At 39.0% G+C, this 23041-nt stretch overlaps 1 protein-coding gene across 4 annotated transcripts in view; it reads left to right on the plus strand.

The window, feature by feature from the left end:
• Positions 1-23041, plus strand: part of LOC124711153 (histone-lysine N-methyltransferase eggless-like) — a 352937-nt gene that overhangs the window by 257051 nt on the left and 72845 nt on the right. For 3 of the 4 annotated variants that reach the window (XM_047241057.1, XM_047241054.1, XM_047241056.1), the window contains exons 18-20: positions 769-946; positions 2223-2379; positions 21868-22006. In XM_047241057.1, the coding sequence (XP_047097013.1) occupies positions 769-946; positions 2223-2379; positions 21868-22006 (474 nt within the window). The remainder of the gene's footprint in view (positions 1-768; positions 947-2222; positions 2380-21867; positions 22007-23041) is intronic. The other variant, XM_047241058.1, reaches the window with a different exon arrangement.

A 23041-nucleotide genomic window follows, 5' to 3' on the forward strand; every position in this document is an offset into this window, starting at 1 on the left:
CGGACATCATCCCTTCTTCCATAAGAAAGATGGCAGAGCAATTTTGATAATAAAGGAAGATGCTGCATCCCCTTCCCCATAGGGAAAGAGATGGCAGAGATATCTCAATCATAGCTTAAGATCCTTGCACTTTGATAAACCCCATAGTGTCTTCTGAGTCAGTTTTTTCTGTGGAACTATATAAAATTTGACATAAATTCTTAGATGCTAAGCATGAAAACATATTTTTTTTAATATTCTTGCTTATGTTTTTAGTGTTCAACCTAGCCATATCATGCTTGCTCATGGGTCGGCATGTTAGTCTGGATTTTGCAGTGTTAGGGATTGAGGGTGGCCAGATGCACTTCCTGTTGTCACCCGTTTGTTTGTTTGTGTGTGTGTGTGTGTGTGTGTGTGTGTGTGTGTGTGTGTGTGTGTGTGTAAAATTGTACTGGAGAGTATCCTTAACCTCAGAGTAAGCTTGTCTCCTAAAAAAGCTTACTCTCTTTCTGCCAGATCAAGGAATGTTATTTTCTATGATATGAGATTGAGATTGTGTAAAAGAATGTTGTCTTCATCAAATACAGGAAGACTGATAGAAACATATAGTGAGGCTGTTTAAATATTTTTTAAAGGCCAAGTACAATTATTGCTTTGGACATGACTTTTCGTTATAATGTGTGTACTATTGGCTTCGCTTATCACTTGTTAAGCTGTTCAAAATGTATTTCTTGCAAGTGTTCACAACATTGTAAAATCGTGTTTTTCACACTTGTTTTACATTTTTAGGTGTAAATGCTCCAGTACCTGCTTGAACCGTGTTGCACAATTTCCTCTTCAGCTGAAACTCCAAGTTTTTAAGACTGTAAGGAGAGGCTGGGGAATACGCTGTCTCAATGATATCCCACAGGGCTCATTCATTTGTGTGTATGCAGGTCGTCTACTGACAGAGCAAGGTGCCAATGAGGTATTTTGTGTTTTATTAAAATAAATTTTAAGTAAATGACACAATAATAAACAGTCCTAGCTACAAGATAAATGACAGCATGGACAGTGATAGCCCTCCACTGTGCAGTTTCAGCAATGTAGTAGGAGATATATAAAAAGTAACACGTGTCATTTAAAGTTAATTTATAATGAATGGTTATCGCTCTTGTTTGTCCACTGCTCTCTACTTCCTCTGTGTGGTGATTGTTCATCTAACCACATTAATTTTGTAGAAAAAGAGTTCGACATAATAAGATGTAGGTGTAGAAGCAGTCGTTCTCTGTTGTTGTTGTTATACTGCAACTACTACAACATTGTAAGATATTCTCACAGATGAAAACACTGACACATTATAATGACTGGCAGAACTGTGTTTCTTCTTCTTCTTCTTCTTCTTCTTCGTCTCTCCCACTCTCTTGTTATTATTATTATTCTTGTTAGTAGTAGTAGTAGTAGTAGTAGTAGATACTCAAATACCATACAGTTCATACTGTTGAGTCACTGAAGATTGTGTAAGATGTAAGAGAAGTCCTGAAGACCCTAGTCTTACAAGGGGAAATAAAAGCGTAAGAATGAAATACAAATACCACTTCTTCAGAAGAAACTACAGTCTGGCATCCAGAATGTATCAAACCTTCAGTGCTTCTAACAATAAATGCTCTTGGGTTATAACACAGTGTTCTTATTACAGATGTTTGAATAAAACTGTTGACAAGAATCATACTTACCAGTTGATGTGCCAAATTGAAAAGTATGTTAATTAATGCCATTCTGCTATATAGTTTGAATGTTATACCTGGTGTAATTAATGCAAATATCTCGATGTTGCTATTAGTTCTTTCGTGTTTGTTATGCTACGATTGTCCTCATTTCTCTTCTTTCACACCAAACCAAAGATGAGCAAAATCCCTATACAGGCTAGTTTAATGACAAATAAATATTATATTAATAAAGTAATATCCTGGTCACACACTATTTTATTAAAACTGATCACCAGCTTCAGTTTTGTATACTGAGTACCTATGTATTGCTGCTAAGGTTTTGAGCCTGATGATGGGTGCAAAACAGAAACTGGTAATCAATTTTAATAAATTGTAACGTGTCCAGATCACTGACTTCTATAATCTAATCCAATACAAAGGACACTGGTCTCCTCAGAAGGAGCAGCCATTAGGTGATACTTCCTCATTGCAGTGACTTTCACTGAAAAGTTGAAATGTTTCTGAAAATATATAGATTTAATTTAATGTCTTTAGGGCGGAAAAAATTATGGAGACGAGTACCTGGCAGAGTTGGACTACATTGAAGTTGTTGAGAGAATGAAAGAAGATTATGAGAGCGATGTCCCTGAGGATGGAGATGTCGACATGGCAGAACCATTCTCTCCCAAGAAAACTACAGATGCAGAGAAAGGTACATAGAATTTTAATATTAAATACTACGGCTTACTGTTGGAAGAACATCAAAGCTGAAAAAGGGATTTTAGTATTAATGTTGTTCATCTGAATAGTTAAAGTGATTTTATGTGCATGTGAAATCCAGTGCTTTCTCCCTAAGACTGTTAGATATTTTTGTCTATATCATTTTACAGTAATAAGAAATAAGATAGTGCATTACAGCATGGTCAAAAGAAACGTGACGTGCTTCATACTTACTTTTTCTTTTCCCATCAGCTTGCTGCTATTAGATGGTTTTCCAATATCTTTAAGAGCCAGTTCCAGATGGAATGTTTTGTGTTTGTGAGTTGTCTGCATCCTGCACAATCAGTCTCCTCTCTTCTCCGACTACACTTATTCAGTATTTAAATTCTAGTATTTTATTTTATTTCAGATGGTGTGTGAACTATTTTAGTTATTTTTTATGTTGTCGAAGTGTCACTTCATAGACAGCATCGGCACTTCTTTTTACTAGAAGGTACATCTGTTGATTACTGTGATAGTTGCGTAGGGGGAAGAGGACGAGGACGATGATGATTAGTCATGTCATTGAAGTGACACAGAAAGTATTGCAGTTAGATGCATAAAAAGATTCATGGAGCTGCTACTTCTTATTCAAGTGGGTTGTCAGTTGGCTTCATGAGGCTGAGTGCATCCTCTTCCAGAACTTCCCCCCCCCCCCCCCCCCCCTCCCCAAGGAGAAAGCCCTGGCGACCCCCCCCCCCCCCCCTCCCCAAGGAGAAAGCCCTGGCGATACCAGGAATCGAACTTAGGTACCCCACATGGCAGTCAGGCACGCTGACCTTCAGCTAAGGAGGTGAATGCAATTAGATATGTAAGTTCTCATTATGAGAAATGTTTCACCATATGCGGTGTGTGTGGTTTGTGCACTTGATACTGCTCTCGTGTTCTGTGATATATCATTTCATCGTGTAATTATATGCACTATTAGTTTGATGGTTTCTCAGCATTTGAGAACCGTTGTCAACAAAGTTGTCAGGTAAACTCATGGACATTCATGTTTCTAAAAACTTATTTACTTACTTCTATATTTATGTTTTTAAGAACTCCAGTGTTTGTGGTGACATCTCTTCATCTCAACATTTCGTATTTGATTATAGCCTGGGTGCTCTCTCTCTCTCTCTCTCTCTCTCTCTCTCTCTCTCTCTCTTGCGAATAATTACTGTGGCCTCAGAATTCAAAAAGAGTTTTGAAAGATCTACACTTAAAATAACTAACTAAATGTCATTTGTGTCAGCTGCTTCAGAATGTTGGCTACGTATGCATATAGCACCTCACACACTTGGCAGTGATGACAAGTCATTCCTTCATTTTCTTATACCAGTACAGTTGTGAAGACATGTTACAACAGTTCGAATATTGCATTACTTGTTAACAGCAGAAATACAAATCCCCTGTGAAATATAATAAGGCAAAAACAAAATACTGTTGAAAATTGCAGCATCTTGGAGGATATTTAGAACAGAACAATATTTTCAACAAATATAAAACAATATATGGCAGGGAAATGGTTAGGAATATAATGAGTTGGGGAAGGGGTACTGGTCAGAATGTATATAGAGGAATTTTGATATAGAGACATTGTTGCTCACAGACTGCATAACAGCCCTATTGTGCTTGAAGTTGGACAGAAAACTGTTACAACAGTGTGATACGGCTGACCCATTGTCCAAACATTCATATGGCAGTAACAAATAATTGAGCTACTTACAAAATGTTAACAAAACATGAGCAGTGTTATGGTTGTGATACTGTATGTTTCTGTGGTTTGGAGGTACTTACAGCATTCTGTTTTGTGTTTATAGGTGTAAAACAAGAGCGACATTAATAATCTTATCAACTGTCCCATACTCTTTGTTCAGCTAATTATTGGGTTTTTCTGAAACATATACTGTTTGCAAAAAAAATTTCCTATCCCATCAGGGCAGGCCAATACAGCAACTGGTTCAGTAATTTTACAACCAAGGCTGTTTTCGTTCTGATATACTGTCTGATTGTTTATCCATTGGTGGAATATTTGGAGAACTATTTCATGATAGGAATGGAGTCTTCAGGAAGAAACAGTTTTAATGTACATGGAAATATGTTACTGTGGACATGTATACCTATCTTTACACTACACTGATCACCAGCTGAAATATTTGGGAAACAATAAACAGTTTCTGGCTGTTTTGTGCCTCTTGTTTGGTAGTATAGCCTTATAAATAGCTGTCATTATGTGGCTTTTGAGACAGAGCCTGTATAGTTCCTGCAAGCTTCACACAGAATTTTTGCATGTTTTGGAGGGAATCCAAGTACCATGACATAGTATCATAATGTGGTCTGTGATAACGAATACTTATACCACCTGGTTTCCTTTATTAGTCTTTGCTACAATATTCAATACAGAAATAGCTGTTGCAAAATGTGGTTTGCATTTTATCGTGTGTGTTGTTAGAGCTATCCTAAAATATTAACATTTGGAAAGGTATCATTATAGGATCCCTGATCAGGAATTATTCTCTAACAAAAACTTCAGAGACCTAGTGACAGTTAAAGATGATGATACTTGAGAACACTTTTAATCAGTAATTGGGAGGTTTCACAGTAGCAATTTGGAACAACTGCTGAGGGACAGTACTTGGTCTTTAATGAAATGGGCATGTAGAATATCTTTGAAAGTTCAGTTTCTCCACCACCACATTAGGGCTTCCTGCAAAACCCTTGTGCACTTAGCAATGAGCTTACGATGAATTTTCATCAAAAAACGTGTAAATTCAAAATATCATACCAAGTAAACTATAATGCATAATGTTGACTGAAAATTGTTGTTTTGTAGCAAATGATGCTCCCATGCTCCTCTACAAAACACAATTTGAGTAGAAGTGGTTTTCATACAGGGATTCCAGTTCTTGGTTAATATTTTTGGAAACAGAATTATAGTCTACTCACCAAGAGCTGGGATGAAACAGAAACAGTTTTGTGTGGCCAATCACAAATTTCTCCTGTGAAAGCAGGGGTATCAAAAATCCTATGTGCACGTTGTTCAGTTGGCCACAGGTCTGACGTCACATTGAAGCTTGCATTGCTCGTGAGAAACCCTGTAATATGAACTTGGACCACAATGGAATGAAACAAAATGAAAAAAGAATGAACGACAGATGGGTAGCAGATTCAAACACAAACGATTTTAATAACAGTACCAGTTACAATAATGTTAAAGAGAAGATAAAATTGCTTTCATTATGTCAAACTTAAGGTTTATAACAAAACCGCCTTTCCTCAAAATCATACAATGGAAACTCCAGATAGGAATGTCAACAACGTAGGAAAAGATAGATTGCTACTTACTGTAAACGTAACATGTCAAGTTGTAGATATTCTGACCCCAACTAAATTGATGGCGTTTAATTCACAGGGGTACGGAGGGATTCAAAGAACAGTTTTCTCTGCATTCTTAGCCATTTCATCTACTGTGTATTTGTTGTGCTCGTCTCTCTCTCTCTCTCTCTCTCTCTCTCTCTCTTTCTCTCTCTTTTTACAGTTTGTAACACACTTTTCTTCAACAGTAATCTTTTTAGATTTTTGCCATTGTGATATATCTTGCTCATTGGAATTTGAATTCGAAACTTTTTCTTTTCGAAGAAAATAGTATGGTACATTATCAAGAACAATAACTGTGTTTTCCTGTAGCCAAGGAAGAACATCTTAAAGCCACTTCTCGAAAGTAATGGTGCACATCTCCTTGTGATAATCTCCACTCGTCTTTGATTCGAAGATCCACAAACAGTCTTTGAAGAAACTTGCTTTGCTCCCAGTGTGTGTGATAATTGGGCATTTTCCTTTACCCGGTGGGCCCTTGTTTCTGGTGGATAAGCTTTAGTATCTACCCAGATGTTACTCTGGATATGTCCTGTGTTCAGTCATGACTTTTCCAAATGGTAAATGGGTCTTCCTTCATCCCTCAACAATTCACTGGTTCGTAGATAACACACTGCCTCTATAAAATGAAGTCTTCCCTGTCTGTTAGCATGCAATCGTGTGCATGCTGAACATACTTGAAATTAATTTCTTTTAATAATTTATAAAACATAGTTCTTTAAAAATTGCCCAAATCGGGATATGTTTTCACTGCAGCAAGCACTTCCTAAATTGTTGGAAACTCGATTTGGGACAGGGGGGGGGGGGGGGGACACTACTGTTGTGATTTTTCTTTCTTGGGAGACTTAAAAAAATATGGGGTCTTGTACCCACTTACCACACAATGCACTGAATGACCCAATACCTGTACATGCTCTGCCAGGCACTTTATTGTGAATAGCAGAGTAATCACGTAGATGTAGATGGAGCTGTTTTCAAAACAATATCAGTCATTGGCTGCTCTGGAGACAACAGTTCTTTTTTACGTACCTTAAGAACCAAATGTTTCTATGCAGAACTTAATGATTTCTTCTTGGATCACTTCTTCGGTGGCCTCAAAACTAACATGTCGGTCTCACTTGCACCTGTGGAGGATAACATAATGTGTTTACTCGCACATGGTACTAATGGGGGGGGGGGGGGGGGACAGAACCAGTGAATTGTGACTGTGATTATGAAAGATGATTCTTACATTAATAGTCAAAAACTGATCTTTCAAACGAGATGAATCTTACAATACAGTCCAAGAATACACAATAACGATTTATACTTGCAATGGACACAGTCATACAGAGTGGAACTCCCTGTATTGTTCAAGCCACCATGGCAGTGCTATTGTAATGTGCCTTTATGTGTTTACAGGCTGTCTCTCGCTTCGGTGTATGGAGCAAAAGTTCATTGAGGAGATATAACATAATGCTAGACCCAGGAAAAAGTCTCGATGAGTAGTTGTGCGCCAAAAACAGCAAAATGAGAATTAGGTACTTTTCTTAGCCAAAGTTGGAGTCATATTTGTGAATGTCATTATTGTTGTCAAATTGAAATTCATTTACTCCAAATTTTATCAGAGGATAAATGTGCTATAAAGCTGTTGTCAATATTCCAAACAGCTTGACTAGATGCCAACACCATGTACATGTTGAATCCCGTATGAACTGTAAACCACTGTCTTTTCTGCTTCGGCTGTCTTGTGACCCTCTAGCACTGATGTAAGTCATGACAGTGAAATGGTGTGTTCCAGTTGATAGTTGTTCAATGCAGAAATCTATAGACTTCTTCTGCTGATGTCAGTCTGTTGTAGAATTTGAGATCCCTTGACACACTTGTGTATTACGACATTTCTGGAGACCGAAAAATCTCACTTTTGGATGGTGCCCAGATTGATGCTATGTTCCTTGACTTCCAGAAAGTGTTTGACACAGTTACACACTGTTGTATAATGAACAAAAGAACCTCAGGCCTCTGCCAAGGGAGTGTATAGGACAATTACTATTCAGAACATTATATATATATGACTCCTTACCCTCTCCCTTAAAACCCACATCCTTACGTCTTTCCCTCTCCTTCCCTCTTTCCTGATGAAGCAACCGTTGGTTGCGAAAGCTAGAATTTTGTGTGTATGATTGTGTTTGTTTGTGTGTCTATCGACCTGCCGGCGCATTCGTGTGGTAAGTCAGATCATCTTTGTTTTTAGATATATTTTTCCTGCGTGGAATGTTTCCCTCTATTATATTCATATCATTAATTTGAACCCAACAATTACGTTTGTTATTGTCACTGTTGCATTTCAAAATCTTTTCTGTCATCTTATTTTCTCTTTCTGTTTTTGCCAGTAGGTTCACTTTGTATTCACCTTCTCCTTTTTACCGTAATCTACTATACAAATTTATCCCGCCTATATATACTCAATAATATGTAATCTACTTCCAAACCATAACAAAAAAATTTTTTCCACTTTCAACACTACCACTGCTATAAAATCCACCATTTCTAGTTCACAAACAGTTCCTTTCACCTATTATACAACCATTTCGGCTAGTTCTAATAACTTTCGCTTTATTTCCATTTCCGTTTTTCCCACATCATTGATCATTTTTAGCTGCTTCCCACAGGTTTTAACGTCATTATTTCTTCGTCAGACAATTGTTAGCATCATTCTCATAATCTGCCACCACAAAACCACTCCTTTTAATACATTTACACGTAGTTTTTTCGAAATTTTCCCGAATTTCTCCACCCTTTAACGTGTTTTGGCGGCAACACAACCACCTAACCTTTATGCACATCGTTGTCTACCAACCCAAGTTCACCACAGGATCAACACAGCCCAGCTGTAACCAACACTTTTTCGCCTTTTTTCACACCAGATCTCCAGTTGCTTTCTAGTTCACCTTTATCCCTTCCCCATACATTTTTATTTTCATTTTCATTTCAGCCCCATGTTACACTTTCCACCTTCTAATACCATGTCACCCGCACAACACCCCCACAACGACCTCCGCAAACATGCCTTCGCCCTAGCCAGATTACGCTCCCATATTTTATTTTCTCAGACTTGTCTGACATTTGGCATTACCCCCAAAGGCCTCACTCTTAAAGTTCCCGTCTCTGGCTGCAACCCTTCTTTCCATCAGTCCCTATACCAGTTCCAAACTGAACAATCCATTGCCCTCACCCACCTAATCCTTCACCTACACCAATGAACACACCCGTCAACTCCTATCCTTAATAAAAGTCCTCAATCTTTCCTCTCCCACATCCACACCGGCTGTTCAGAGCATCCTCCTACAGGCCAACCGCAAATTAGAACAGTATGCCACCCTCCACCGCAAAAAACTATCCAATCTCTTGGTTTCCCACCTCCGGAAAGGCAACTCACTCACCCTTCACAACCTTTCCAGCAAACCTCAACCTCCTCTTATTGAACACAACACAGTCTCTCCCATCGACTCAATCTCCCACTTCCAGCTCCACTCCCTACAAAACCTCAAAATTACAATCAACACAATCTGGAACCACAACACCCCAATTCAGTAGTTAACCTTTCCTCCAAACCTCTCTCCCAATCCGAAACCTCTGTCCTATCCAAAGGCCTCACCTTCAGCCCCACTCCCAGATTCAACCAAACAGCCCTCGTCAAAGATTTACTGTCCTACTCTCGTACTCTCTGCTGGAAATATCACTTTGCCACGAAGAAAAATGATCCTAATCCTACTCCCAATGATCCAACTCCCCAGGACACTATCCAAATTGAACCGTGCCTGGAACAGTTCCGTCCTCCGTCACAGCGGGACCCACCTCCTCTTCCTCAAAATCACCCTCTCCAAACCTTCCAGGAATTTCTGACTTCCAGCCTTGCATCTCAATCCTTCTTAAAAAACCTTAATCCTACTCCCAACATCACCACTGCTGAAGCCCAGGCTATCCGTGATCTGAAGGCTGACCGATCCATCGTCATTCTTCCGGCAGACAAGGGTTCGACGACCGTGGTACTTGATCGTCGGGAGTATGTGGCTGAGGGACTGCGTCAGCTTTCAGACAACACCATATACAAAGTTTGCCAAGGTAATCCCATTTCCGATGTCCAGGCGGAGCTTCAAGGAATCCTCAGAACCTTAGGCCCCCTGCAAAACCTTTCACCTGACTCCATCAACCTCCTGACCCCACCGACACCCCGCACCCCTACCTTCTACCTTCTTCCTAAAATTCACAAACCCAATCATCCCGGCCGCCCCATTGTAGCTGGTTACCAAGCCCCCACAGAACGTATCTCTGCCTACGTAGATCAACACCTCCAACCCATTACATGCTGTCTCCCATCTTTCATCAAAGACACCAACCACTTTCTCGAACGCCTGGAATCCTTACCCAATCTATTACCCCCGGAAACCATCCTTGTAACCATCGATGCCACTTCCTTATACACAAATATTCCGCACGTCCAGGGCCTCGCTGCGATGGAGCATTTCCTTTCACGCCGATCACCTGCCACCCTACCTAAAACCTCTTTCCTCATTACCTTAGCCAGCTTCATCCTGACCCACAACTTCATCACTTTTGAAGGCCAGACATACCAACAATTAAAGGGAACAGCCATGGGTACCAGGATGGCCCCCTCGTACGCCAACCTATTCATTGGTCGCCTAGAGGAAGCCTTCTTGGTTACCCAGGCCTGCCAACCCAAAGTTTGGTACAGATTTATTGATGACATCTTCATGATCTGGACTCACAGTGAAGAAGAACTCCAGAATTTCCTCTCCAACCTCAACTCCTTTGGTTCCATCAGATTCACCCGGTCCTACTCCAAATCCCAGGCCACTTTCCTTGACGTTGACCTCCATCTGTCCAATGGCCAGCTTCACACGTCCGTCCACATCAAACCCACCAACAAGCAACAGTACCTGCATTATGACAGCTGCCACCCATTCCACATCAAACGGTCCCTTCCCTACAGCCTAGGTCTTCGTGGCAAACGAATCTGCTCCAGTCCGGAATCCCTGAACCATTACACCAACAACCTGACAACAGCTTTCGCATCCTGTAACTACCCTCCCGACCTGGTACAGAAGCAAATAACCAGAGCCACTTCCTCATCCCCTCAAACCCAGAACCTCCCACAGAAGAACCACAAAAGTGCCCCACTTGTGACAGGATACTTTCCGGGACTGGACCAGACTCTGAATGTGGCTCTCCAGCAGGGATACGACTTCCTCAAATCCTGCCCTGAAATGAGATCCATCCCCACTCCACCAAGAGTGTCTTTCCACCGTCCACCTAACCTTCATAATCTGTTAGTTCATCCCTATGAAATCCCCAAACCACCTTCCCTACCCTCTGGCTCCTATCCTTGTAACCGCCCCCGGTGTAAAACCTGTCCCATGCACCCCCCCACCACCACCTACTCCAGTCCTGTAACCCGGAAGGTGTACACGATCAAAGGCAGAGCCACGTCTGAAAGCACCCACGTGATTTACCAACTGACCTGCCTACACTGTGATGCATTCTATGTGGGAATGACCAGCAACAAACTGTCCATTTGCATGAATGGACACAGACAGACAGTGTTTGTTGGTAATGAGGATCACCCTGTGGCTAAACATGCCTTGGTGCACGGCCAGCACATCTTGGCACAGTGTTACACCATCCGGGTTATCTGGACACTTCCCACCAACACCAACCTATCCGAACTCCGGAGATGGGAACTTGCTCTTCAATATATCCTCTCTTCCCGTTACCCACCAGGCCTCAGTCTCAGCTAATTTCAAGTTGCCGCCACTCATACCTCACCTGTCATTCAACCACATCTTTGCCTCTGCACTTCCGCCTCGACTGACATCTCTGTCCAAACTCTTTGTCTTTAAATATGTCTGCTTGTGTCTGTGTATGTGTGGATGTATGGATGGATGTGTATGTGTGTGCGTGTGCGTGCGCGTGCGTGTGTGTGCGCGCGCGCGAGCATGTACCCGTCCGTTTTCCCCCTAGGGTGGGTCTTTCCGCTCCCGGGATTGGAGTGGCTCCTTACCCTCTCCCTTGAAACCCACATCCTTTCGTCTTTCCCTCTCCTTCCCTCTTTCCTGATGGGGCGACAGTTTGTTGCGAAAGCTTGAATTTTGTGTGTATGTTTGTGTTTGTTTGTGTGTCTTTCAGCCTGCCAGCGCTTTCGTTTGGTGAGTCACATCTTCTTTGTTTTTTGATTGATTTTTCCCACGTGGAATGTTTCCCTCATATATATATAATGGAAACATTCCACGGAGGAAAAATATATCTAAAAACAAAGATGATGTGACTTACCAAATGAAAGTGCTGGCAGGTCGACAGACACACAAACATACACACAAAATTCAAGCTTTCGCAACAAACAGTTGGCTCATCAGGAAAGAGGAAAGGAGAGGGAAAGACGAAAGGATGTGGGTTTTAAGGGAGAGGGTAAGGAGTCATTCCAATCCCGGGAGCAGAAAGACTTACCTTAGGGGGGAAAAAGGACGGGTATACGCTCGCGCGCACACACACACACACACACACATATCCATCCACACATACACAGACACAAGCAGACATATTTAAAGACCTTATCAGTGATGTGCGAAAAACGGAAGTGGAAATAAAGTGAAAGTTTTTAGAACTAGCCGAAATGGTTGTTTAAAATACGTGAAAGCAGCTATTATTGAACTAGAAACGATTGATTTTATAGCAGCGGTAGTGTTGTAAGCGGGAAATAAAATTTTTTTGGTTATGGTTTGGAAGTGGGTTACTTATTATTGAGTATATATAGGCGGGATAAAATTGTATAGTAGATTACGGTAAAAAGGGGAAGGTGAATACAAAGTGAGACTACTGGTAAAAACAGAAAGAGAAAATAAAGAGAAAAAGATGACAGGAAAGATTTCGAAATGCAACAGCGACAATAACAAACGTAATTGTTGGGTTCAAATTAATGATATGGTTATAATAGAGGGAAACATTCCACGTAGGAAAAATATATCTAAAAACAAAGATGATGTGACTTACCAAATGAAAGTGCTGGCAGGTCGACAGACACACAAACACACACACAAAATTCAAGCTTTCGCAACAAACTGTTGCCTCATCAGGAAAGAGGGAAGGAGAGGGGAAGACGAAAGGATGTGGGTTTTAAGGGAGAGGGTAAGGAGTCATTCCAATCCCGGGAGCGGAAAGACTGACCTTAGGGGGGGAAAAAGGATGGGTATACACTCGCGCACACACACACATATCCATCCACACATATACAGACACAACCAGACATATTTAAAGACCATATATATCCTAGGCTCTATGCATATGATGATGCTGCTGCTGTATACAGAGAAGGTGCATTGGTAGAAAATTACAGTGAACTGCAGGAAGATATGCAGAGAATCAGCACTTGCTGCATCGATTGGCATAACACCAACTCCACAATTGAACAGTGTGAATGGTTCAGTATAATCTTATACGGATGACATAGTGTCCTTCTGTAATTTTTTGCATCTTTACTCATAAATATAACATGATGTAGAGTTATAGGTTTTATCACCAACTCCATAAAATGTAACTTCTCAAAAATTATGTTGTGTTTGGCACAAGCAACAACAGTTTGTGAATACACCATTAGTCTCAGCTGATGATATTTTATTGTGTCGAGATTTTGATCAATGAATACATAAGTATAGCCCTACTAAAACCCAAAATGTGAGTAACCAAGTATCAATTTGCGACACAGGTGACAGCCAAAGGGTACACTATTGCAACAATTTTAGCAAATAATGTGAGTAGAATGAGTGGTAATTATTGTAATCTGTGGAACCACAGGTCTAACAAGGTGTATTTCAGTCTCTTTTTTTTTTTTTTTTTTTTTTTTTAAATTGCCTAAATTATGTATGCAAGTAGTCAGTATTGGTGGAGAGATTGAAGTAGGCCCTCCAACAGTCCTTCAGAAATGCCTAAGGACTTGCTACTCCTTCTGCAATGTGATTGTTTTTGAGGAGATCCAAACTAAGTATGATAATTGTTATGAAAATGAGATTCCATAAAAAGAGCCAGCATAGGCAGTGTGTTTCATGCAATACTGTAAATTGTTCTTCCCATATGCTGGACAGAGTGTGATCCACTACTTCATATTATACAAAATAGTGGCAATTTTCTATGTAGATCCTGAACTGCCAGAAATATTCACTGTATACCAAACATTTTTTCACACATTTTGTTCCAGTCACTAAACTAAAGTGTTACAGTAAATTGCATTATGCATCTCAGTGCTGTCATCAGGAATTTTGAGTGTGAACTGAGTGTGTGTTGCATGGTTACTGCAGTGGTTTCCTGCGTCTGGGTGACTTGGATGAATAAATAATTGTAAAGCATGGGGCTGTGTTGGTGTCAAGTATAATGGAAGGTTGATAAGTTGTTGCTGTGATCTTCAATCCAGACAGTAGTTTGATACAGCTCGCCTTGCTAGTCTTTATTGTGTAAACCTGTTCATCTGTGAGTAACTACTGCAACCTGCATCAATTTAAACTTGCTTTCTGGTTTTGCGCCTAGATCTCCCTCTACAGTATTTACATCCCCAGCCCCCTCCTCACATCCCACCATTAGCAAATTTACTTTTCATTGATTCCTCAGGATGTCTCCTATCAACCAATCCCTTTTTTTCCAATTAAGTTATGTCACAAATTTCTTTTCTCCATAATTTGATACAGTGGCTCCTCATTAGTTAGTTTATCTACCCATATAATCTTCAGCATTCTACTACAGTACCACATTTCAAAGGCTTCTTCCCTCCTTGCCAGAGCTGGCTACATTTCACTTCCATACAAGGCAACATTGCTTGAGCTGGCTACATTTCACTTCCATTTAAGGCTACATTGCAGATAAATACCCTCAGAAAAGACTTCCCAACATTTAAATTTGTATACAGTGTTAACAAATTGCTCGTTTTCAGAAATACTTTTCTTGCTATTGCCAGTCTGCATATTATATTCTCTCTACATCAGCCATTGCCACTTTGCTACTCAAATATCAAAACTCATCTTCTGCTTTCGGTATCTCTGTCTCCACTGTATTTCTCTCAGGGTCATCTGGTGCAGTTAGACTAAATCCAATTGCCATTGAGATTTGTTGAGATTCATCTTGTAATATTTTTTCGAGACATTATCCATTCCATTCAACTGATCTCCCAGGGTATTTGCTGCTGCTCACAGAATTTCATTATATTAATACTAATTTGATGTATTCAAAGAGCTTGCTGCTGAAAATAGCTACATCATCACACTTGTATTGATACTTGGTCTTAAAATATAGCAAGCCAACGACCATAGCAAATCATTGAAGTATATAGGAGAATGAGAGAATGAACAGACCATGGATTCAGCAGTAACATGGAATACTGAAAGACCAAATCATAAGAATTCTCTTTAACCCTCATAGTACCACTGGGATGTACACGACCTCACAAGGACATTGGAAATATATATCTCCCTCATTGGAAGAGTTCGCAGGTGTCCAGCTGGATACAATTGTCACTGAAATGTGATGGGCATTCAACAATCGTATACAGCTGGACACCCGAGAACCCTTCAAAACAGCATATATGCCGAGAAAGCCTTAGATGACGTGTATATATCTCCCTTGTTTCCAAAACTGTTGCTTTCAAAATACATGATTTCTCCCTCTTAGTAAATTGTATCCATTGATGATTTGTTCATTTTTATATTTACTACAAATTAAAATTTATTCATAGTTTTTGCACTGAGTACCACTGGGCTCAGTATGACCCCATAAGCACATAAGAGGATTACCGTATTTACTCGAATCTAAGCTGCACTTTTTTTCTAGTTTTTGTAATCCAAAAAACTGCCTGTGGCTTAGATTCGAGTGCAAAGCAAGCAGAAGTTCTGAAAAATGTTGGTGGGTGCCACTAAAACTAACTTCTGCCATCGAATATATGTAGCGCTACACAGGCATGCTTTGTAGGCACCAAGATAAATACTGGCAACAAATCCTCTGCGTCAGTAAATAAATAAAAAAAAAAAGGTGGAAGACGAGCTTTTTTCTCCGCCCTGAGTTTTGACCACTGCATTTTCATACATTATCCGACGAAGTAAATACAAATTCCGTATTGTTCATCTTCGAATGTAGCAGCATTTCAGTGTACTACGAAAATCCGACTGACAAGACTGTTTGGGATGTTTGTCAATATGGCCAACTCTACTCGTCAATATGGCCAACTCTACATTCTGAATTTTTTCCGTGATTTCCCTAAATCGCTCCAGGCAAATGCCAGGATGGTTCCTTTCAAAGGGCATGGCCGACTTCCTTCCCCGTCCTTCCCTAATCCGATGAGACCGATGACCTCGCTGTCTGGTCTCCTTCCCCAAAACAACCCCAACTGAATTTTTTCCTACCTGTGAGAAGAGATGGTTGCTAATAGGAACTTTTATGAATTGTGAATCCCATGTAGTATTCTCTTCACCATAAGAATAATACAAATATAAACATTTTGCCATGTATTGTTTCGTGTTTGCTGCAATCTCATTTAAATCCAGTCTGCCTAATAAATTACGAAAATAGAGTGAGACAACAGCAAACGCGGAAGAATATACATATCATGTCATGTTTATATTCGTATTATTCTTATGCCTAATAGTGATACAATCAGAAATGAAGCACAGCAATTGATTTGATTTTTAAATCTAAGATGACTCTAAATTTCTGTGCAGAATGTAATGTACTAATGAGGCGCCTGCAAAGATTTTCAAACAGAGAAAAATTTTCGCTAAACTCTCGTTCAGAACATCTTCTACCATACGCAGTCTATTATTTGGTTCTTGTGGATCATTATCAAAGAAACCAGCAGTCTAAGTAACAACAAATAGCAGTCTGTTGCCATTTTTTCGCTAATGAGACGATTCCTCTCTTTTATTTTATTTTTTTAATTGTAAGCGGCGGTAGCGCCCACAAAAGCAAGCCATGCCGCGAGCGGCGACAGGCTGTAAACACGCACTATCAAAGTGCGACAAACAATGCATAACACAGTACAGTAATGAATTTTCAGCTTAGAGTGACGTAAACACCTATAACAAAGAAAACGGCACTTATCAGATCAAAGAAAAATAAGCAATCAATTCAAACCAGACGAAGCATGTGAAAAAGGAAGGGTACCTGTATTTATAGACGGAGCGCCTGATGCATAGCAATGGCTACCTGGTAAAGCTTAACTGCTAAGCTTACGACTCGAAACAACTACTGTAGCTGTATCGTCATTCATTCGACCTAAATTGTGTCTCATATCACAACGGACCAACTTTGTTTCGATTTGGAGATGTGGCCTAAAACTTTTCTCTCCCCTTGAATTTCGAGTCTCATTTTTCAGGTGCGGCTTAGATTCGAGTAAATACGGTATATCGTCTTTGTTCTTAAAGCTGCCTTTTTTCCTCGAAATATATGACGTTCTTTCTCTAAATCAGTTGTATCCAGTTATGTTTCATTGAATTTTATATTTACAAAACTTAAACATTTATTAATGGTTTTTTGCATGGAGTACGAATGAGTTCAATATGCCCCAACCTAAATTTGTTTCTTGGACATAAAATTTATAAAAATAGAATCATTAGTGTTACATTGAACAACTGTAATGAATGTTTTTATATTAGTTCATTAAAATACTGCCAACATATCAGGTATAAATTACTTGGGGTCTATAAGACCCCAATGATACTCCTGGTAGGAGGAGAGTTATTTGAGATTCGTTGAAAAAATTGGGGCATAAAAGCATTAAGCAAAACAATAATAATAATAATAATATAATGTAGAGTACAGTGCAGCCGTAATCAGGTGGTGTTTATTAGGATGGTGATCATTTAAATGAAAGCCAACAGCAAGCAGAATAGTAGTGATTGAAAATGAATTAGTGAGAGGCGATGCATTAAAAATCTTACTAGCTGCACCGATTAAATGATAGAACCAAAGTGTGAGCAAAGAACAGTTTTGCTTTTAAACAGGTAGAAAGGATCCGTTCTTGGTGAACTAAGGGACAGTACTGGCTCATTTAATGAGAATATATTACGTACTACATGATTGAACATTCAGTTTTGGACTGTTCATTCTTGTTTGAAGCTTCATACAGGTGGTGTCAGTTTATAATATTAATGGTACCCCTGTGGAAAATGAAATGGACTTTGGCTAGCTCTCTCATTACATTTGTCTTTCCTGTAGAAAGGATTTTAGTGAGAACAAAGTTCGAGTGCATGATCAAAGTACGATAATTCTTATAAACGTGTGTTTAGACTACTTGTCAGAGTTGTGCACTATGATGACAGAACGAGGGATCATCAAGATTTTATCAGCCTTATGTCACAAGATGTTAACAATGATCTTAGGCGACACCTTTGATGAGGTTATCACATGTATTTAGTGAACAGCGATATGTATAAAAATAGAAAAAAATATAGGATTTTAACAGCATAAGTAGCATTCAGTATTAGGTTTTCCTGCTCTTACATTTACTGTGTTTGCAGATAAAATTATTGGATATAAGGTCCACCTGTAATGCAAAACGTTGTTTTTTTAAACCCAAACATGTTTCAGCACCTTTGTGCATTTGTTAGTGGGTTTTATTTATTAAAATCTGTGAAATGTGGACATATTTTAAGTGATAACTTATCAGTGAAAATTATGCGTAAAGACAGTTTTTGTTAGTTATCATCATCTTAATTTTACACTATGCGGTGTGTAGAACCATCTGTACATCATCATTTAGTGGCACTTGTCATCTGCGGCTAAATGTAAGTGTAAAGATCTTTCATGACTATATTTGCTGTTATTTACGTTTAGCTTCGGCAAATCCTTCTTCGTGAGTTATTCAGAACCACACACAAATATTACATGTTATACAAAATTTCATTTGAATATCCGACTTTTTACTTTGTCAAAAGACAGTGTAAACATTGTTATTGTGTGTCCAGTCTCAGTTGTTGTTTACTTGTTCTCAAGTCAATTTTAGGGCCAAATTTAAATTTTGTTTACCTTCTGTATCCCCCCCTTTCCTGTTCTCTCTCTCTCTCTCTCTCTCTCTCTCTCTCTCTGTCTGTCTGTCTGTCTGTGTGTGTGTGTGTGTGTGTGTGTGTGTGTGTGTGTGTTTTTTGGTTTTGCTCTGTTGTGTCTTGCATGTGGTCATTGCATGTTGTTCTTCTGTATTGTGTAAGGTCTTGTGTATCTGTGGCTTGTTCATTTCTTTTCTGTTTACACATTTGTTGGTTTAGTTTCTCTGCTCTGTGGGTGTCATATAACAATTTTCCATTGTCATCTGTTACATTGTGTTTAGCCCTCTGGTTAGCTCAGTTTGCCTATGGGCATTCTGTTTAATTGTTGTTGAGCATGAATCTGAAACTTGCTTGCTTGTGTGCCAGCGAGTGGTTTGGTAGATTGTGGTACTAGTGATTATCACTTTCTGAATGTTGTGAAGTTATGAGTGGTGTTTGTTCTTTGCATGGTGGGGGCCAGAAAATTTAGTGTTTTAGTGTTATCTGTGTCTGTTTCTAATGGAAGTGAATTTTTGGGTGTAAATTAAATAAATAATTGTGTAACTGTTATATGTGTTATGTGATTCATCAGACGGGCGTATTATGTCATCAACATAATGGTGCCAGTATATAACTTCGTATTTTGTTTTGTGTGTGTGTGTGTCTATTATATATATATAGCAATGGACTCCTATAAAGATTACGTAAATTATATAAAAAATTAGAGATGTTGCAAAAAATTAATAGATTATTTTTATAATACTAGATACAGATTTGAATGGGGACCTATTTTACCACCAGAATGTTTTACACAGGAGGTTGCCATGCTGAAATCATATACTGGAGCTAGGAGTAGGTTGACAGGACATTTATGAGGCAAAGAAGCCTAATGGAGTAGTTACTTTAGTAAATGAGGGGAATGTGGAGGGGGAGGGGTGTAAAAGTAGGAGAGGATAGTCAAGGATTGAATACAGTAAACAGATAAGAACTTGCACTGAATATTCTAGCATGCTGAGCCACATCAGTACAGTCCTTTGACTGAAGAGGCAGCAAGAAGATACAGAGAATCACATCGACAACATCCAATAAAGTTGTTGAATAATAGACGTGGAAACTCTGGTAGAGACACATGCACTTAGTAAACCAAGTTTGTAAATTGTAATACAATAAACTATTCAAATGTGAGCATTGGGTTATGGAAAAAATTTTGAAACTTTAGTGCTTTGAAGTGATGATTACTGTTTGGAAAAATAGTTTAGAATGTAGAAAGACAGGTGTAATGAATGTCAGAGGTTTTATAAGTAAACAAAGGCTGGCAGAATAATAATATAATTTCAATTTTAAATCAAGTGTCTCAAATCTCTTATTTAAGCTGTGCTATAAACTTTGATTTTGGCTCTGATATTGAAAATAAAATACACAAATTCCAAGCTGTTTGTGGTCCCATTAGTGGAACATCAAGCCGTAAAGTAGAAAAAGATACTACCATGAAATTCTATGAAGTTATGGTGATTGCTGTGTTGTGTTACATAAATGAAAGCTGGGTTACCTCAAAAAGTGAAATTCTGATAGATGAGATGGGGTTCCTAAGGGAAACAAAGGTCTGCACGAGAAGAGACATAATTAAAAATGAAGACATGAGAACACAATTAAATATTTTCAACTTGAATGAAAAAATTCTTAAGATTGGAGACAACACCTAATCAGAATACCAGAATTCCCAGAAAGGTGCTGACTTACAAGCCAAATGGGCAAAGAGATATTGGAAGACCTGGAAAAAGAAGGGAATGATCCTGTTTGTGAGTTCAGAACAGGCAACAGCCTAATCCTTGAAAGAAAGTTGATGGTGTGATGGTGGTGACGACGACGCCGCCGCCGACGATGATGATGATGATGATGATGGTGGTGGTGGTGGTAAAAAAGGCTGAAGTATGCAGAACAGTTTATAGGGTGTGTTGAGTGCAGTTTTTGTTTAGAGACGAAAGTTTAATACGAGATGGAACAATATATAAAATCTCTGAAAGTGTGAACATTTTTTAAAAAAGTTTGTTAAATTAAGCAGTACTTCTTCACAAACCTGTGGTGCTATTAGGCAGTGATGCACTTACATGTAATATAAAATTAATTATTTTGATACTGATCATAGTATTATAAAATTAACAGGTAGAAGAGAAATATGAAATAGACATCCTGTTGCCCATTTTTAAATTTTGTTTTTGTGGTGAAGAAGGTGCAGTGTTCAAGATACTAATTCACATTTGGAGAATCTGGGTTCAATTCCTTATAAGGCCCTTAGATTTCATCTTTCCGTAGTTTCCATGTGGGGTGAATACTATGTGGCTTCTTAAATGAGGTTACGACCAATTTCACTCCCTATCATTGTGTAGTCCAAGCTTGTGCTCTGTCTCTAAGGACCTCAGGTTTTAAAATATATTAAACTGTTGGATCTTTGGCTTTGTTTCCTTCTCCAATTCTAGTCAGATGTGACACCATAACTACAACCCCTCCTCCACACACACACACACACACACACACACACACACACACACACACACACACATTCTCTTTCCCCATTCTCAAATAAATATAGTATTCCATTCCTTTGCAACTTCTTCCAACACTCTTTCTTCCTTCCTTCTAACTTTTGAATAGAAATGCTTTTACTATTGGAAGTACCAATTTGATACTGAGATTACCTGCTGTCTCTGCTTAAATCTCCATAATGTTCCATAATCACTGAATTAGACCACGGCGCAAAGGGAACATTTTCTTTCAGTATCAGACAGTCATTGCCTTTCGAAAAGTGAGGCACAGAGACTACAGTTTCGTGTCCTAGTTCATGATGCATTTTTAATCTGACCGGGAATTGTATTCTGCTACTGTTTGATCATGCAAGTTTATATGAATGAATTGGGAATTGAGTAATGGCAGAAGGTAGCAGATTTCATTTAGAATAAAAGTTGCTATTCAGCTTCAAAGGATCAACTCATTGCATGAAATTTGTGTTGTCAGAGATAAATATGTAATTACAGATGATAATGCAAATGACGATGAAATTTCCTCAAGCACTGAGGAAGAAGTGGACAATTTAGATCTTCATGACTCAGATGAAGACTTCCGCCCTGGAATGAGAGTCTCAGACTTAAAAGCAACGAGTGATGGCTCCATAAGGTAAGAATTCAGTTATTTTTACAGCATATATTTTCATTGTTTTTGTAACTTTTTAGGCATGAAATAGATTGTTACATGAAAGAAACAAAGCTGCATTACAATCCATACAACTTTCAAAAATCTTTGTGGGAGGTATACAACAAAAGAAATCCTGTAACTTGAGTGTGTATAGGAATCAGTAAAACCTGTAGAAAATGTAAACTTGCTATAAGAGCTATAGTAACTACAGTTAACAAAGTGCTCTGCTAGCAGGAATTTTTCTTCTAGACTTGAATCACAGGGTTCAGAATGAATTCATTGTATAAGGAAGAGTATATATATTTGGGGGGGGGGGGGGGGGAAGGTATACATTTGCGTGGAGTTTCTTGTGTTGGTAGCTTGAAATAGTGCAGACAACTGCGGCAAGTTGCTGGAGGATAAAACTAGATAGAACAGAAGCCATAGAGGAATCTAGTGGAAAATGGGAGAGACAACTATGTTGAAACATGAAGAACATGAGACAGTAGAGGACATGGGTTTATTTTGAGTGAAGTATATGTATTGAGAAGTGGTAAGCAGTGTCACCAAAGAAAATTTGTGAGAAAGAATAGGAAATAAAAGTAAAAAATGAATGTACATTAAATTAGACCATTGAAGAGAAAAAATTATGAAAGATAGAAATGAAATTGATGTATGAGGGTCACTCCAAAAGAAATGCACACTATTTTTGTAGAAATACAGTTTTCATTCTGCATGTGTGAAAGTTTTACGGTGCTTGTTTTCAAACTTAATTCAACCTGTTCCCGTGAGTGGCGCCGTCACAGCATGTCTTCAAGATGGCTACTACACTTGCCATTTATCAGAAGCAAGTGCTGTCATAGAATTCCTGTGCTGTGAAAACGAGACAGTGGGAAACATCCAGAAGAGGTTGAAAAAGGTGTATGGAGATGCTGCTGTCGTTCGCAGTACAGTTAGTCAGTGGGCAAGCAGATTACGTGATGAAAGTGAGCACAGCAATATTGAGGATTGTCCTTGCAGTGACAGGGCTCGTACTGC

Source organism: Schistocerca piceifrons, chromosome 8, assembly GCF_021461385.2.
Source record: "Schistocerca piceifrons isolate TAMUIC-IGC-003096 chromosome 8, iqSchPice1.1, whole genome shotgun sequence".
Taxonomy (NCBI): domain Eukaryota; kingdom Metazoa; phylum Arthropoda; class Insecta; order Orthoptera; family Acrididae; genus Schistocerca; species Schistocerca piceifrons.